The sequence below is a fragment of the Hemiscyllium ocellatum genome, chromosome 28 (assembly GCF_020745735.1).
Source record: "Hemiscyllium ocellatum isolate sHemOce1 chromosome 28, sHemOce1.pat.X.cur, whole genome shotgun sequence".
NCBI lineage: Eukaryota > Metazoa > Chordata > Chondrichthyes > Orectolobiformes > Hemiscylliidae > Hemiscyllium > Hemiscyllium ocellatum.
In genome coordinates, this window is record NC_083428.1 from 43929870 (window position 1) to 43946618 (window position 16749).

The window sequence follows — 16749 nt, forward strand, 5'->3', positions numbered from 1 at the left end:
TCCCAAGATGCAGCACCTCATATTTATCAAAATTAAACTCCTTAGCTGATCAAGACCCTGTTGTACTCTTTGTTGTCCATTATACCTCCAATTTTAGTGTCAACTGCAAACCTACTAACTATACCTTCGTTCACATTCAAATCATTTATATACGGCTTATTCAATTCAGCTTCTGGTCAAAAGAATTCCCCAGAATGTTGATAGTGAGGGACTCAGAATGGTAAAGCTATTGAACATCAAGGTAGTTAGATTCTCTTATTGAGGATGGACATTACCTGTCACTTGCATAGTACAAATGTTACTACCCACTTGTCAATTCAAATCTAGATATGATCCAGGTCTTGCCACATTTGGACATGGACTGCTTCAGTATCTGAGGAGTCATGAATGGTTCAATCACCAGTGAACATCCCCATTTTGACCTTAAGATGAAGGGAAGCTGAAGCAACTGAAGAGGAGTTGCTTAGGATTCTACCCTAAGAACTTCTGTAGAGATATGGTGAGCTTGAGATGACAGATCTTTAACAACCAAACTTTCTTTCTGTGTTCAACGCGACAACAACCAAGAAGCATTTTCTCTCCGATTCCCACTGACTTTGGTGTTCTAGAGCTGTGATGCCATACTCAAGACAAATGCAGCCTTGGCATCAAGCACGGTCATTCTCATCTCAACCCTACAGTTCAGATCTTTTGGGCCAAAGTTATGACGCCAGGAGCTGAGTGGCCCTGGTAAAATCTGTATTGACCATCAGTTAGCATATTCAGCCTAATAGCACTGTCAATGATTCCTTCGATCATTTTGCTGATCAGTAAGAGTAGACTTATGGGCAGGTTGGATTTACACTTTGTGCATAGAACATACCGGGACAATTTTCCGCATTGCCGGGTATATGCCACCATTGTAATTATGCTGGAATAGATTGGTTCAGCGTATGATTAGTTCTGATGCACTTGTTTTGCAGCATCCAGTGTTTTCAGCCATCGCCGGATCCATGTGAAGTGAACTGACTTTGCTGATGACGGATACCTGTGCTGCTGTGTAGCTAAGGAGGAACAAGATAGATCAGCCATTCAGCACTTCTGGCTGAAGATCGATGTAAACACTTCAGCCTTGCCTTTTCCACTGCATTGGGCTCCCCCATACATGAGGATGGGAGATTTTTGTGAAGCCTCCTCCTTCTATTAATTGTTCAATTATCTACGACAGATATGACAGAACTGCAGAACTTCAATCAGTTCAATTTGTCGTGTGATTATTTACCATTATAGCAAACTATTTCCACTGCTTGGCTTGTATTTATAAGAATACACTTCTGCACTTTTCATTGAATCAGTGCTGATAGGCTGGCTTGCTGGTAATGGTAGAGCAGAAGTGTGCTAGTCAGGAAGCTGACCACGATTGAATATCATTGAATTGCATCACTGAATCCCTACAGTGTGGAAACAGGACATTGAGCCCATCGAGTCCACACCGACTCTGCAGCATCATCCCACCCAGATCCAACCCCCGCCGTGCCCCCTCCCCCCCCCCACCACCAATTCTATCCCTTTAACCCTCCATTTCTCATGGCTAACCCTCCAGCGTGCCCATCCCAAGACACAATGGTCAATTTAGCACGGCCAATCCACCTAACCTGCACATCTTTGGACAGTGGGAGGAGACTGGAGCATGTGGGGTAAATCCACGCAGACAGGGGGAGAATGTGCAAACTCCACACAATCATCTATGGGTGGAATCAAACTTGGGTCTCTAGCACTGTGAGGCAGCAGTGCTAACCACTGAGCCACTGTGCGCACCAATAATTCTGCTGCTAGAATATAACAAAGGATCACCATACTGGTTCCTGATAGGAGGGAATTTCGTGCATATAAATTAGGTATAAAGCAGACAATTTGATCCTTCAAGTCTGCTCTACCATTCAGTAACATCATGGCTAATGTGTTTTGTTTCAATTTCAAATTGTTCAATAACCTTTGATTCCCGTACCAATCAAGAATCTGTTTTAAATTATTCAATGGCTCCACTACCATTGCCTTCTGTGGCAGAAATCCTAAGGCACAGAAGACTCAGCAAAAAATTCACATCACTGTTCTAAAAGGGTGCCTTTTAATTTTAAAACACTCCCCCTTGCTCTGGACTGACCCACAAGAGGAAACAGCTTTTCCACATCGACCTTGTCGAGACCAGTCCATTCAAACAAGTCACCCTCAATCTTCTGAACTCCAGTGGAAACTAGCCCAGTCTGTCCAACCTTTTCCTATGAGACAACCCATTCATTCCAGGTATTTTAACTGCCTCTAATTAGATGGGCCAATGGGCTGAGAAGTGGCAGATGGAATTTAATTCAGATAAATGCGAGGTGCTGCATTTTGGGGAAGCAAATCTTAGCAAGACTTATACACTTAATGGAAAGGTCCTAGGGATGTTGCTGAAAAAAGGGACCTTGGAGTGCAGGTTCATAGCTCCTTATAAAGACAGTCACAGGTTGTTAGGATAGTGAAGGCGGCGTTTGGTATGCTTTCCTTTATTGGTCAGAGTATTGAGAACAGGGGTTGGGAGGTCATGTTGCGGCTGTACAGGACATTGGTTAGGCCACTGTTGGAATATTGCGTGCAATTCTGGTCTCCTTCCTATCGGAAAGATGTTGTGTAACTTGAAAGGGTTCAGAAAAGATTGACAAGGATGTTGCCAGGGTTGGAGGATCTGAGCGACAGGGAGAGGCTGAACAGGCTGGGGCTGTTTTCCCCGGAGCGTCAGAGGCTGAGGGGTGACCTTATAGAAGTTTACAAAATTATGAGGGGCATGAATAGAATAAATAGACAATGAAGTCTTTTCCATGGGGTCGGGGAGGCCAGAACTAGAGGGCATAGGTTTAGGGTGAGAGGGGAAAGGTATAAAAGAGACCTAAGGGGCAACTTTTTCATGCAGAGGGTGGTACGTGTATGGAATGAGCTGCCAGAGGATATGGTGGAGGCTGGGACAATTGCAACATTTAACAGACATTTGGATGGGTATATGAATAGGAAGGGTTTGGAGGGATATGGGCTGAGTGCTGGCAGGTGGGACTAGATTGGGTTGAGATCTCTGGTCAGCATGGACGGGTTTGACCAAAAAGGGTCTGTTTCCATGCTGTACATCTCTATGACTCTGACTCAATGCACGCAGTAGAGATGTGTTCTTATCATTGTCCTGAATAACAGAAGCATAATATCTTTACTTTTACATTCAGTGCTTCTTGCAATAATGGATAGTATCCCATTAGGCTTGATTACACTCTGCATCTATATACTAACTTTTTAGAATTTATTCAGAACACCTAGATCCTGCCGCACCTCAGATTTCTCCATTTAAGCAATACATTTTTCTTTATTCCTCCTGCAAAAGTACACATCTTTACATTTTCCCTACATTACACTCCATCGGTCAGTTGTTTGCCCATGCACTCAACCTATTTACATCAGTCTGCAAACTCCTGCTTTCCGAACTACCTTTGTGTCACCCCAAATGAAGTTTCAGTGTCTTTGCTCCTCTCATCTAAGTAATTGTCCCAAGGGATTGTTTTAGAAGAATAAACCAGCCCTTTATTCTCTCAAATTTACAAAACAATAAATAATTTTTTCCCTGGTTCATGATTTAGTGATGACAAATCATGAATTTAATATGATCAAAGATCCATAGTGAATTGGGACATTTCTTTGCATAGAGTTGATTGGATCTTTGAAATAGAGAGGTCTTTTCAAATAAAATGGAACTGGCCTTTAACACAGAGGAAAAAAACAGTGCTTTGCAAACTATAGCCTGCCCAATCCTGGTCCCACAGTATCCACACTCCCTTGCCTGCCTGTGCCATTCCCAGATTAAGGTCATATACCAAGAGGATTCCGATGGCTGGCCTGGCTACTGTCACAGGCGACGACTTCATCGAGCTCAGAGTTACTGCTGGAATCCCCATCACTGGAGCTGCCAATCCATTGAGGGGCACACTTCCTGCGAATTACTGCCTCCCTTGCTCTGCGCACCCGCTGTATTTGCTCCTTCTGTTTTTGAGTCCGCTGACATTTCTTTATTCTGGGCACCTTTCGCGATGACGAGTTCACCCATTTCACATTGGAGCTGGATTGAATGGTCTTGGCCACCCGGGTCCGGGAGGATGAGGCAGGTCCAGCCCTATCATACTGAGGTTGCTCCTCTCCATCTCTCGTTGAGGGGTTGTCATCTGAGGACCTAGAGACAATGTCAAATCATCATACACAGTCATCTACACAAAATTCAAACTCACAATTTAGACTAATATTCCCCTCAGATTTTCTCTTTATTACCTTGCAGAAGCTCTTATTATCTGATTTTCTCTCTAGTTTGCTCCCAATACTTTCCCAACATTGACATTCCATAAACTATATTCAATATTGCAAAAGTTAATTTCAATTTCACACCTTCCATAACAATCCTTAGTCATCGACAGTTCATCTTTGCAGTGTTCTTTCTTCTCAGATAGCTGTTAACTATCATGAAATATCTCCTTAAAATGCCTGCCATGACTCCTCTACCATCTTACGTTTCTACCTATTTTCCCAGTTCATTTCAGCCAACGTCGTCTTCATAAACTAAATAAAGACAATTAAATGTCAGATACCAATTTCAAACCAGCAAACTGAAAGTAAAATTCTATTGTATTTGATCACTGTTGCCTCCAGCACTCTTTGGTAAGAGATCATTAATTCAGTCTTATTATCTCATCTAATTACCTATTCACCTTTTGGTTCAACAACATTTTATAGAAAATATTGGAATAGGTTTTTTTAAAATAAGTTTCAAGACTATCTTTCCCAATTTAATTTGTCCTATTCACATGAAGACTAAAATCACCCACAATTGTTACAGTACTGAATGGGCACTATTTCTCATAGTGTGATTACTTGTTTTTGACCTGTAAGCTATTCATGGCAGTGATTTATTTGCCTTGCTGTTTCTAAATTCCACCCAAAGCAATCCTATTTCTTGATCTCCTGAGCCAAGATTATTTCTCAACGTGGTTCTGATATTGTCCACCCCATCTCTTTCCTTTTCACCTAGTCTCCTTAGTTACCTTGGTGTTGGTCGTTACTGTTATAAAGGTGCAAGTATACTGTACCTTTAAGACAGTGGAAGCTAGCACGGACCTACAGAGGCACATGTGCTGAAAAATGTAAAAATGTAACATTTGGTTGTGAAACAAATAGGTGGAGCTGTGTTGCCATGGGACACAACAAATTCAAATTTGGTCATTCACTTTAAATTATGTCTCAAGATACCAAAATCCAATCGAATTTGAATTTTAATGTTTTGATGACATCAAACCAATGAGACAGCTCATTTTGGGGTATATAAAATCAGATATTTTGAACAGTTAGCCAGAGCGGCAAAGAATACCAATGAAGATATGGCCTGCACAGCCTGTTTCTGAAAGGTACTTTTCCACATGAAATTTGTGAAGCAGAAGACCGAGAAAAAGACCCAGGAAGGTACATATGAAGATACCAAGGGAACAGCGACAACTGGCTGGATTTGAAATTTGATTCTATTTGTAAATCTAATCGGGGGTTTTAATCGAATCAGTATCTTATTGTAGAGTGGAAGGTAGATAACATGATCAGACAAAGGAGGATTACCGTGTAGATAGTTGGTATTTAATGTTCTTGTGTTTCTTGGAGTTACATTTTTTCCTTTACATAGGAGGATTTTTGTAGTTCTTGGTCACTTATACTTTAACAGATTACAAGGTGAGGCGAGCTTTTCTGCGTGCCTGGTTCAAATTAACAGAACGGTTTACCCTGCGTCATAACATTTCACTGAATTAGTCACCATGCAATCTAGTAATGACCACATGTTACCCATTCACTTATATTCATGCCATCAATTAATCAATTTTGTTATCTGGATGCACACAGGAATTGTAAAGAAAATCTGCCTTTCTACCATGATTCCTTCTCTGGCTAGTTGTTAGCATACTCTTATGTTTGCCCACTCTGTCCCTTCCTGTGTTAATCTGATTATCATTATCTGTACCATTAACCTTCAATACTGCCTTGTCCTTTCATTTAGAGTCAGAGACGTATAGCACAGAAACAGACCCTTCGGTCCAACTTGCCCATGCTAACCAGATATCCTAAACTGACCTAGCCCATTTCCCACACTTGGATCCCTCCACTGGTTGGCAAAGTCTTCTCTCGAGCTGAAGTTATTCAATTTGACAGGACACGGATCCCAATGCAGTTCAAAGGAAGGCCACATGAAAGTAGTTGTGGGGATGGGGATAGGTCAGTCATATTTTCCAAAATTCCCTTGATTCTGGAAAGCTCCCAGTAAAGTGGAAGACTACAAAATTAACAACTCTAAATCAAGAAAGGAGGAGGTTAGAAAGCAGAAAACTATGCACAAGTTAATCTAACGTACATAATTGGGAAGTGCTGGAATCATTAAGGACAAATGATAGAAATCCATGATTACAGATGTTGGGCACAAGGAAGTGAAACGACATTATAGCCTGGCCATTTTACAGCTAACATCTTGGACAATTAACTAATATTTAAATGGCCTTGCTGCTTTTAAAGGTATTGCATGACACTGCCTACAAGATCTGATTTACATGTCACTTGAATTTAATTAAAAACATCTACTATTGCAAGTCGAGATTTTGGTTATTCCATCCAGCAAGAACTGTCCTCTTGATTGATCATTAGAGAGAAAGATAGTCTTGAAATGAAATTTAAATGGTCACGTAAGCAATGAAGATTATTATAGGGAAATGATCATTGAAAATAAATGCCGCAACCAAACAATCACTGCAACAAGAGGATAATTGATTCAATACTGACGTATAATTAGATGACTTGAACTGATTATTGCAGTTTTGTAAATGCAGGATTGGATTGAATTATCAAAGAAACAATGTTTAAAATGCTGAAATAGGTGCTCATTCATTAAACAAAATGAGGGCGTGTCTTTTTTTAGGACCAATAAGACCCCCATACTTTAAGCTGATTTTCTGTATATTGATCCACATAATATCATATTTCCACTGAAACAGCAGAATATCTGAAAAATCAAAATGCAAGCAAGTGCTGCCAACATGATTTTACAAAGGGAAATGCAGATTGACAAATATGTTAATTTCTTTGAGAATGTAACAATTAGCGTGGATAGTGAGGAATCAGTAGAAGCCCTCTATTACAAAGCATTTCGTAAGATGCCCTGTAAAACATCACTAGATAAGAGCTCATGGCTCTGAGGTTGAACAATTGACTAACCAACAGGTATCAAGTGAAGAGAGGAATGACAACTGTGTACTGTTACCACAATTATTGCATATGTGTTGTGGGTACAGTTAAACTCAGAAGTATTTACAAGGATAAACATGAGAGGCAAAAAAAATAAAATTACAGTATACTGACAGTGCTACTTGCAGAACCTCAGTTCAAGTAAAACTTCACAAAGTTTAGAATATAGATTCAGTATGAACACAATTCCAAAACAAAACCAAGGGTAGTTAGAAAGAAACAATAGTGAAGATTGGAATGAACGGCATCACAATGAAATATGTAGACAGGTTTACCTACTTAGGACAAATGATAACAGAAGACGATAGAGCGATGGCAGGAGGATGGAGATAGTATTTTGAGAAGATCCAAGTTGTGTTACCAACAAGAAAACTCAAGTTTGTAATTGGATGGGAACAATAGATGTTATATTCTATCCACTTTGCTGAATGCCTTAGAAACCTGGAGAATAAGTAACAATCTGTTGAAGAAAACTGAGGTCTTTACAATGCGGATGCTAAAAATGTCCCATAAGACCATAAGACCAATGAAGGAGCGCTTGAAATTGAAAAGAGCTAAAAGAAGTGTAAAAGTTGAAACACAGAAAAGGAAATTTCAGCCATTTAACTGGAGCTGAAAAGCTGAAGACATCATTCCTAGCGCGAAGTGGATGACATCAAAATAGGGGTTGACATAAACACAGTTGAATGATGGATGTCACAGCGTAGTTACAGGTGAAGTACAGTGGATGTGAGAGACTGATGCTAGATAGATTACTGTCATGACGAATAACAGCAGGTTTCCTGGCTGAAGCTGCTAATGCAGGACATAAACTAACAATAAGCAGAGAGGCAAAGTAAATGGGTCATTTTCAAGTTGACAAATTGAGAGCAGTGGAGTTCCTTAGGGATGAGTGCTGAGGTCTCAACTATTTATTCAATTATTAACAACTTGGATGAAGGGACCAAATCTATTGCAGGTAAACTTAAGATAGAGAGATAGGTAGAGATAAAAATCATAAGGAAGATTCAAGGAGTATGTGAAGGGCTGCAGATAGATTCAATGAAAACATTGGCACTTGATATGTGGGAAAATGTGACAGTGACCCACTTAGCGTCATAGAGATGTACAGCATGGAAACAGACCCTTCAGTCCAAATCGCCTATGTTGACCAGGTATCCCAAGCTAATGTACTCCCATTTGCCAGCACTTGGCACATATCCCTCTAAACCCTTCCTATTCATAAACACTACCAGATGGCCTTTTAAATGTTGCAATTGTACTAGCCTCCACCACTTCCTCTGGCAGTCCATGCCATACATGTACCACCCCCTGCCTGAAAAGGTTGCCCCTTAGGTCCCTTATAAATCTTTCCCCTCTCACCCTAAACCTATGCCCTCTAGATCTGGACTCCCTCATCCCAGAGAAAAGACCTCGTAAATTATCCTATCCATACCTCTCATGATTTTATAAATCTCTAGAAGGTCACTCCTCAGCCTCTGATATTCCAGGGAAAACAACTCCGGCCTATTCAGCCTCTCCCTATAGCTCAAACCCTCCAATCCTGGCAACATGCCTGTAAATCTTTTCTGAATCCTTTCAAGTTTCACAACATCCTTCCTATAGCAGGGAAACCAGAATTGCACACACTATTCCAAAAGTGGCCTTACCAATGACCTATAGAGATGCAACATGACCACCCAACTCCAATACTCAATACTCTGACCAATAAAGGCAAGCATACCAAACACCTTCTTCACTATCCTATCTACCTGTGACTCCACTTTCAAGGAGTTATGAATCTGCACTCCAAGGTTTCTTTGTTCAGCAACACTCCCTCGAACCTTACCATTAAGTGTATAAGTCCTGCTCTGATTTGCTTTCCCAAAATGCAGCATCTCGCATTCATCTAAGTTAAACTCCATCTGCTACTCCTCAGCCCATTGGCCCACCTGATCAAGATCCCTTTGTACACGGAGGTAACCTTCTTTGCTGTTCTCTACAGCTCCAATCTTGGTGTTGTCCCCAAACTTACTGACTATACCTCCTACAGATGCAAGTTTGCTCACTGAGCTGGAAAGTTCATTTTCATGACTCGCTATACCTCCTATGTTCACATCCCAATCACTTAGGTTAAAAGACAAAAAGTAGTGGACCCAGCACCAATCCTTGTAGCACACCACTGGTCATAGGACTCCAGTCTGAAAAGTTACCTTTCACCACCTTCTGTCTTCTATCTTCAAGCCAGTTCTCTATCCAAATGGCTAGTTCTCCCTGTACTTCATGTGATCTAATTTTGCCAACCAGTCTACCTTTAGGAATCTTGTCAAATGCCTGTATAGATCACATCCACCACTCTGCCCTCATTAATCCTCTATGTTACTTCTTCGAAAAACTCAGTCAAATTAGTGAGAAATGATTTCCCATGCACAAAGTCATGTTTACTATCCCTAATCAGTCATACCTTTCCAAATATATGCAAATCTTGTCCCTCAGGATTCCCTCCAACAACGTGCCCATCACCGTTGTCAGGCTCACCGGTCTATAGTTTCCTGGCTTTTCCTTACCACCTTTCTTAAATAGTGGAACCATGTTAGCCAACCTCCAGTCTTCTGGCACCTCACCTGTGACTACTGATGATACAAATTCACTGGGGAGAATAGACCACTGACTAATATTTAACTGAAGAGAGACTGCAGAATGCTGCAAAGAAGCTTGACTTAATTGAATGCTAAAAGCTACAGTATGTAGGTCTACAAGTGATTAGGAAAGCAAACAGAATATTGGTACTTCTTGAAAGGGAGCTACAGTACAAAAACAGGGAACACTTGTTAAAGCTGTAGAGGCATTGACAAGACCAAACCTAGAGTGCTTTGCATTCTTCTGGCTTTTAAGAGGCAAACTTCTTTCTCAAGACTCAAAATCAAGGAGTGGGAAAAACTGAAGATTTGGCACACGTGGAGGGAGAAGATAGAAGAAAGGTATGCTGCAAGAAAGAGACCAACTTTAAACCTGTCAAAGAAATGTTTAGCTAATAATTTTTTTGCAAATCCATTTTAAGGCTGCATACATTAGTTACAGTATGGGGAAAATATTGTAGTCAATATTAGTGGCATGGACAGCAAATGACTGAACTTAAACCTGAGATTGAGCTCTGACATGCAGGAGACATGACAGTAACTGCTTAGTTATATTTTTTTCAGTATTAAGCATATATGATAGTGATACATTTAGTTCTGACCTCACCCTCATCGGTCCATAAAAGGGTGATTTTTTTTTTCTGCCCACAGGAGGGAATGTTCAGGTGGCGGACATGGTATCATTCAAATGTGCTGCTTTGTCCTGGGTAATGTGAAGCTGGAGTGTTGCTGGAGCTCAGATGTTCAAATGACTTAATAACATTCAGCACCATTCATAACTCCTCAGATACTGAAATAGTCCACATTCAAATGCAGTAAGAGGTGGACAGCAATCATCCAGGCTTAAGCTAACAAGTGGCCAGTCAAATTCAGGCCACATAAATGCCAGGCAATGACCATCACTAATAAGAGATCATCATGACATTCAATGACACTACCATCGCTAAATTTCCTTACTATCAACATACTAGGGATTACCATTGACCAGAAACTAAACTGGATTTCCCCATATAAAGACAGTGGTTACAAGAGCAGGTCAGAACGTTTCCCTCCCGAATCCTCAAAGCCTGCCCACCATCGACAAGGCACAAGCCTAATGTAAAGGAATACTCCCCGCTTGTCTGGATGGACGCAGCTCCAACACCACTCAGGGAGCTTGATATTACCCCTGGACAAAGCAAAGCAATCTCCTTACCTGGCAGATCCATTCCCTCCACCACCAAAGTTTAGTAGTAGCATGTAATGTCTACAAGAGCTGAAAATGTGTTGCTGGAAAAGCACAGCAGGTCAGGCAGCATCCAAAAAGCAGGAGAATGGACGTTTCGGGCATGAGCCCTTCTTATTCCTGAAGAAGGGCTCATGCCTGAAACATCGATTCTCCTGCTCTTTGGATGCTGCCTGACCTGCTGCGCTTTTCCAGCAACACATTTTCAGCTCTGATCTCAAGCATCTGCAGTCAATTTTCTCCTCAATGTCTACAAGATGCACCGCAAAAATTTGCCAAAGATCCTTCTATACCCACTATCACTTCCATCCAGAAGGACAATGCAGTATTGGAACAGCACCACCTGAAAGGTCCCCTCCAAGCCTCTTACCACCCTGACTTGGAAATATATTGTTGTTCCTTCAGTGTCATTGGATCAAAATCTTAGAATTCCTTCCCCCACAGCAGTTGCGCCAATTTACAGCACATGGACTGCAGTAGTTTACGAAGGCAGCTCACCATCATCTTCTCAAAGGCCACACAACACCAGATTATAGTCCAACAAGTTTATTTGAAAGTACAGGTACAAGCTTTCAGAGCGCTCCTCCTTCATCTGGTAGCTAATGGAGTAGAATCATAGGACACAATTTATAGCAAAAGATCAGTGTCAGACATTGATGCAAGATATTGAACAAACCTTTCATCTTTAAGAATGAGCTGCAGGTTTCCATTCATTAACACGTAAAGCCCAGAACTTCTTTCAAGTCACACTAAAGACTTAACAGCAATCTAGGTTTGTTGACTATATTGCATCAGTGTATGACACTGTGACCTTTTGCTGTAAATTCTGCATTCTATAATCCTACTCTGCTGAGCTACCTGATGATGGAGCAGTGTTCTGAAAGCTTGTACTTCCAAATAAACCTGTTGGACTGTAACCTGGTGTTGAGATTTTTAAACTTTGTCCAACACGAGTACCTCTACATCAGCACTTCTCAAAGGCAACTGCAGAGGGTCAACTGCTGGCCCATTCATCAATGCCTATTTTCCATCAGTGAATTGAAAAAAGAGCCGCCTCCAGAGCCAAGGTGTATCGGGACTAGAACAGGTTGGTTCGGTGTATGGTTATTTCTGGAACTCAAGTCTACTGTATTATTGCTGGAATGTTGCCAGATCCTATGACCTTTACAATATCTATTGCCTTCTATTTGATATTGCATGGATTGAATCAAACTGGATGAAAACTAGACATGTGAAGCTGGAAAATTCAGGAGAAGCCAAGATAGATAATCGGGATGGCATTTTTGGTTGACTGAAAGAATACAGTTTGATACATATCCATGAATGAGTGACATTTGTTTCACCTGAATGAATGAAAGCATTTAGATTCAACGAATGAATGAACACAGTTTGATTCACTGATTGAGAAAATGAAGGCTTCCATATGCTTCAGCTTTGTATTTTCCAGAGGTTCTGGGCTCCCCCATCATGAAGGATGGGGATATTTGTGTAGTCGACTTTTACACTGCAATATTTAATTGTAATCATTTATAACCAGATGTGGCAGAACTTCAATCTAATCGGCTTGTTCTGAAATCACTTAGCTCTATCACTTGCTGCTTATGCTGTTTGGCACGCAAGTGCTTTTATGTTGTTTCTTCATCAGGCTAGCACCTTTCATGTTTGCCTGGTGCTGCTCCTAGCATGCCATTCTGCAGTCTCCATTGACCTCCTGGCTTGATGGTAATAGTAAAATAGTCAGAGTCCTACAGCACAGAAACAGACCATTCAGTCCAACCAGTCCATGCCAACCACAATCCCACACCAAACTAATCCCACCTGCCTGCTCCTGGCCCATATCCCTCTAAACCTTCCCTATTCACATACTTATCAAAATGCCTTTTAGACTTTGTAATTGTACCCACATCCAACATTTCCTCTGGACATTAATTCCACACACAAACCATCTTCTATGTAAAAGATTTGCCCCTCATGCCTTTTTAAAGTCTCTCCCTTTTCACCTTAAAAACGTGACCCCCGATCTTGAAATTGCTCTTACTAGGGGGAAGAAAACTACTATTAATTCTATTTATACCCCTCAATATTTTATAAACTTCCAAAAGGTTGCCCCTCAACCTCCTATCCTCCAGTGAAAAAAGTCCCAGCCTTTCTTTACAACTCAAACTTTCCAGACCTGGCAACATAAATCTCTTCTGAATCCTCTCCAGCTTCATCATATCCTTCATATAACTGGGCGACCAGCACATTCCTGATGAAAGGCTTATGCCCAAAACATCGATTTTTCTGCTCCTCAGATGCTGCCTGACCAGCTGTGCTTTTCCAGCACTACACTCTTTGACAATGAACATAAGTGCGCCAAACTCCTTTTTAACCACCCCGTCTAAATGTGATATAAACTTCAAATAACTATGCACCTGAATGCCTAGGTCTCTCTGTGCTACAACACTACCCAATCCTTACTAATGATTGTATAAGCCCTATCCTTGTTTGTGTACCAAAATGCAACACTTCACATCGTGAGGTTACAAATTATAAGTGAATACAATTCTACTGATAGTCCCCCAGTGATGTCAACTTTTGGGTTGGCAAAATCTGTCCTATTCAGCAGGCTGGAGGCTATCCTCAATCCTCAGTGGAAGGACTGTTTTGTGGACATGTCTACCAGTACAGTCATGGACAGATGTATCTTTGGCAGGCAGATAGAAGAGAATGAGGTCAAGAACATTAGCCTCTCATGTTGGTTCCTTCATTAATAGATCCCAAAATCTAGCAGCATTGTTCCTTAGGACTCGACCAGCTCAGTCAGTATCGATGCTTCTGAATCACTTTTGGAAACAGCCATTAAAGTAATTGAAGTCCCCACCAAGACTATATATTACACTCTTGTCAACTTCAGTCATCATTCCAATTGGTGTTCAACATGGAATAGTACTGATATTTCAACCAAGGGGATAAGTATGTGGTAATCAGCACATTTGGCCCGATACCATGAGACTGAGTCAATATGGAGGTCTCCTAGAGCAACTCCATCCTAACTGTATACCATTGTGCCATCGTCTCTACTGGGCCTGTCCTACCCAAGGATGGTGACATATGGGGCATGACTTGTATGACTTGACTTGTCTGTAAGACAGCTTCCCAATTTTTGCATTAGTTTCAGGTGTGATGACAGGTCAATATGGTTCGGGTTTGCCACTTATTTCCAGTGTGGGATGGGCCATCTAAATTCATTTCATTATTGAGACTAGATTTGATACAACTGGGAAACTTGCTAGGCCTTTTCAGAAATGGTATTTAAAAATCAAAGGGGTCTGGAGTTACATGTAGCCAGGTAAAGTCCTCGACAAACAAATTTCAATCCCTAGGAAACAGTAACGTACAATGAGTTTTTATGACAATTGACAATGTCAAAAATACACTTTTAATTCCAAATATCTAATATTGAAAGTCCACCATCTGCCACCGTGAGATTCAAACAGTTCCTATGAATATTAACTGGGTCTCTGACTGTGGGCCATCTTTTAAACAAGCGTGACCTGGAAGGAAAAGGGCAAATGTACAGCAAAATCACCACCTGGAAGCTCCCCCTCCAGCAACACAAAACACTGAATTAGAACTATTATCACCATGCTTTTGTGGCTAGGAGTCAGAACGATGGAACTTCCTCCCTATCAGCATTGTGAGCATATTTACACCTCAAGGACTGCAGCGATTCAAAAAACAGTTCATTATCAACTTCTCAAAGTTATTTGGGGATTAGCAGCAAATGTTGACCTAGAACAAGTTGAGGACGGCAGATACTGGAGATCAAAGTCAAGATTAGAGTGATGCTGGAAAAGCACAGCAGGTCAGGCAGCATGAGCTCATTCCTGATGAAGGGCTTTTGCCTGAAACGTCAGTTTTCTTGCTCCTTGGATGCTACCTGACCTGCTGTGCTTTTCCAGTAAATGTTGACCTGTCCAGTAACATTCATTACACAAGGAAATAGAAAAAGACAATCAACAATCCTCACAGCAATGTCAGTAGGTGTCCACATACCCTTGTACAACATATCTGACCGATAATCATCTTAGCAGGTGCATGCACTCTCGCAGGACAAGTCACTTTTCTCTATCAGGATTTTCCTGCTTTACGTTCCAAAGGGCCCTGTGTAAAGGACTGTCATGAAAAACTGGATACAGTCGTTAGACCAGGTGATATTTTTTCTGAGCTAAGCTCTGATCCTGATGCATCCAGTTCTCTGGCTGTTTTACTCCCTGAACCTGCCCCCAGAAGAGACAGTTCACTGCCCTGTTCTGTTTTATCATCTGTAAGTTCATACCTGTAGCTTCCTGCCCACAGGGTCATCCTCCCTTCATTCTTCTCTGATGACAACTCATCAGATTCAGCGAGGTTAGTACTGGAAGATGGAGATGAATCACCAGCACTCGAAGAGTCCTCACTGGTGTAAGTATAACTCCGCACCAGATGCCGATCACTTTGCAAAGCAAGCTTGAGTTCCGCTGAAAAGCAGGAATGCTCAGAGTTCAAATACTCTGGCCACTGAGCAGCCTCAGGTCCTTTTACCTCTGGAGTTGAATGCACCCTGTTTTCCTGGATAATGCCATTGAACGTTGAGGGGCATGAACTGTCCAAACTAGTCACTGGGGTCTTTCCTGTAGATTCTTCATCTATGTTGGCAGCAAATGGGATCTCTGGTGACTCTGCTTCTGGTTCCATTGCCATGAGAGCACAACAGAATACTAGGCCCTTTAATACAAAAAAATCAAAACCTTAGTAAGAAATAGTAATGGTCACTATGATACAAACTCTTTGTTCAGCACACTCCTCCACATTGTTCAGCTTTGCAAGGATATGATACTTGTCGTCTGTGAACATCTCACTCCAGGAAGAGGTACACAGCTATAATTCATTTAACATACTCGCATGTATAAATTACAGAAAAATAAACTCCAACCTTCTTTAATGTTTTGTCTAGGTAGCACAGCATTTACAACCTGGCACATGTCACGTATGGCACAGAACAATTTGTCAAAAGAATTTCAGAGGTGTAATAGAAAAAATGGATATTGAACCAAACAAAAATTCTAATTGGAAAGACAAACAACTTGATAATTTTAAAAAATGGACATTTCAAGGGTTTGAAAGGGAAAGAGGAGGTTGAAAAGATTGAGGGAAGGAAACAGAAAGAGGAGGTATTTCAAGACTGATGGTACTAGGTTGAAAGGAGGATCCCATATTAACAATTTCTCATTTACACTGACAGTTATAATCGGTGTTCACATTGTTTAGGTCCCATGCCTAGGACATCAGAATTCCAACATATCGGGCACTTCCAACATTTCAAGGGCACAAGATGAGACGACTTCACATACCGCCCGTTGAAGCTCTACTGACACTTGATCACAGTTTTAAAAAACAAACAATCTCAGAAAGGACTAATGATCAATAACCCCCAGAAAGGGAGAGGGCGTCTTCATCGGTGCCTCTCTCTGGGAGAGGGGGGGGGATTCCTCACTCTGGGCCAGAGGAAGAGTGTATCCCTCAGCAGCCGCTCACTCCGGGCGGGAGGTTTGTGTGTGTGGGCCC

At 41.3% G+C, this 16749-nt stretch overlaps 1 protein-coding gene across 7 annotated transcripts in view; it reads right to left on the reverse strand.

The window, feature by feature from the left end:
- Positions 1-16749, reverse strand: part of LOC132829036 (E3 ubiquitin-protein ligase arkadia-C-like) — a 93861-nt gene that overhangs the window by 76690 nt on the left and 422 nt on the right. For 5 of the 7 annotated variants that reach the window (XM_060846311.1, XM_060846312.1, XM_060846315.1 and 2 more), the window contains exons 2-3: positions 15482-15909; positions 3873-4225 (exon numbers count right to left, since the gene is read on the reverse strand). In XM_060846311.1, coding sequence (XP_060702294.1) covers positions 3873-4225; positions 15482-15885 — 757 coding nt within the window. In that variant the 5' untranslated portion in view covers positions 15886-15909. The other 2 variants (XM_060846313.1, XM_060846314.1) reach the window with 2 other exon arrangements.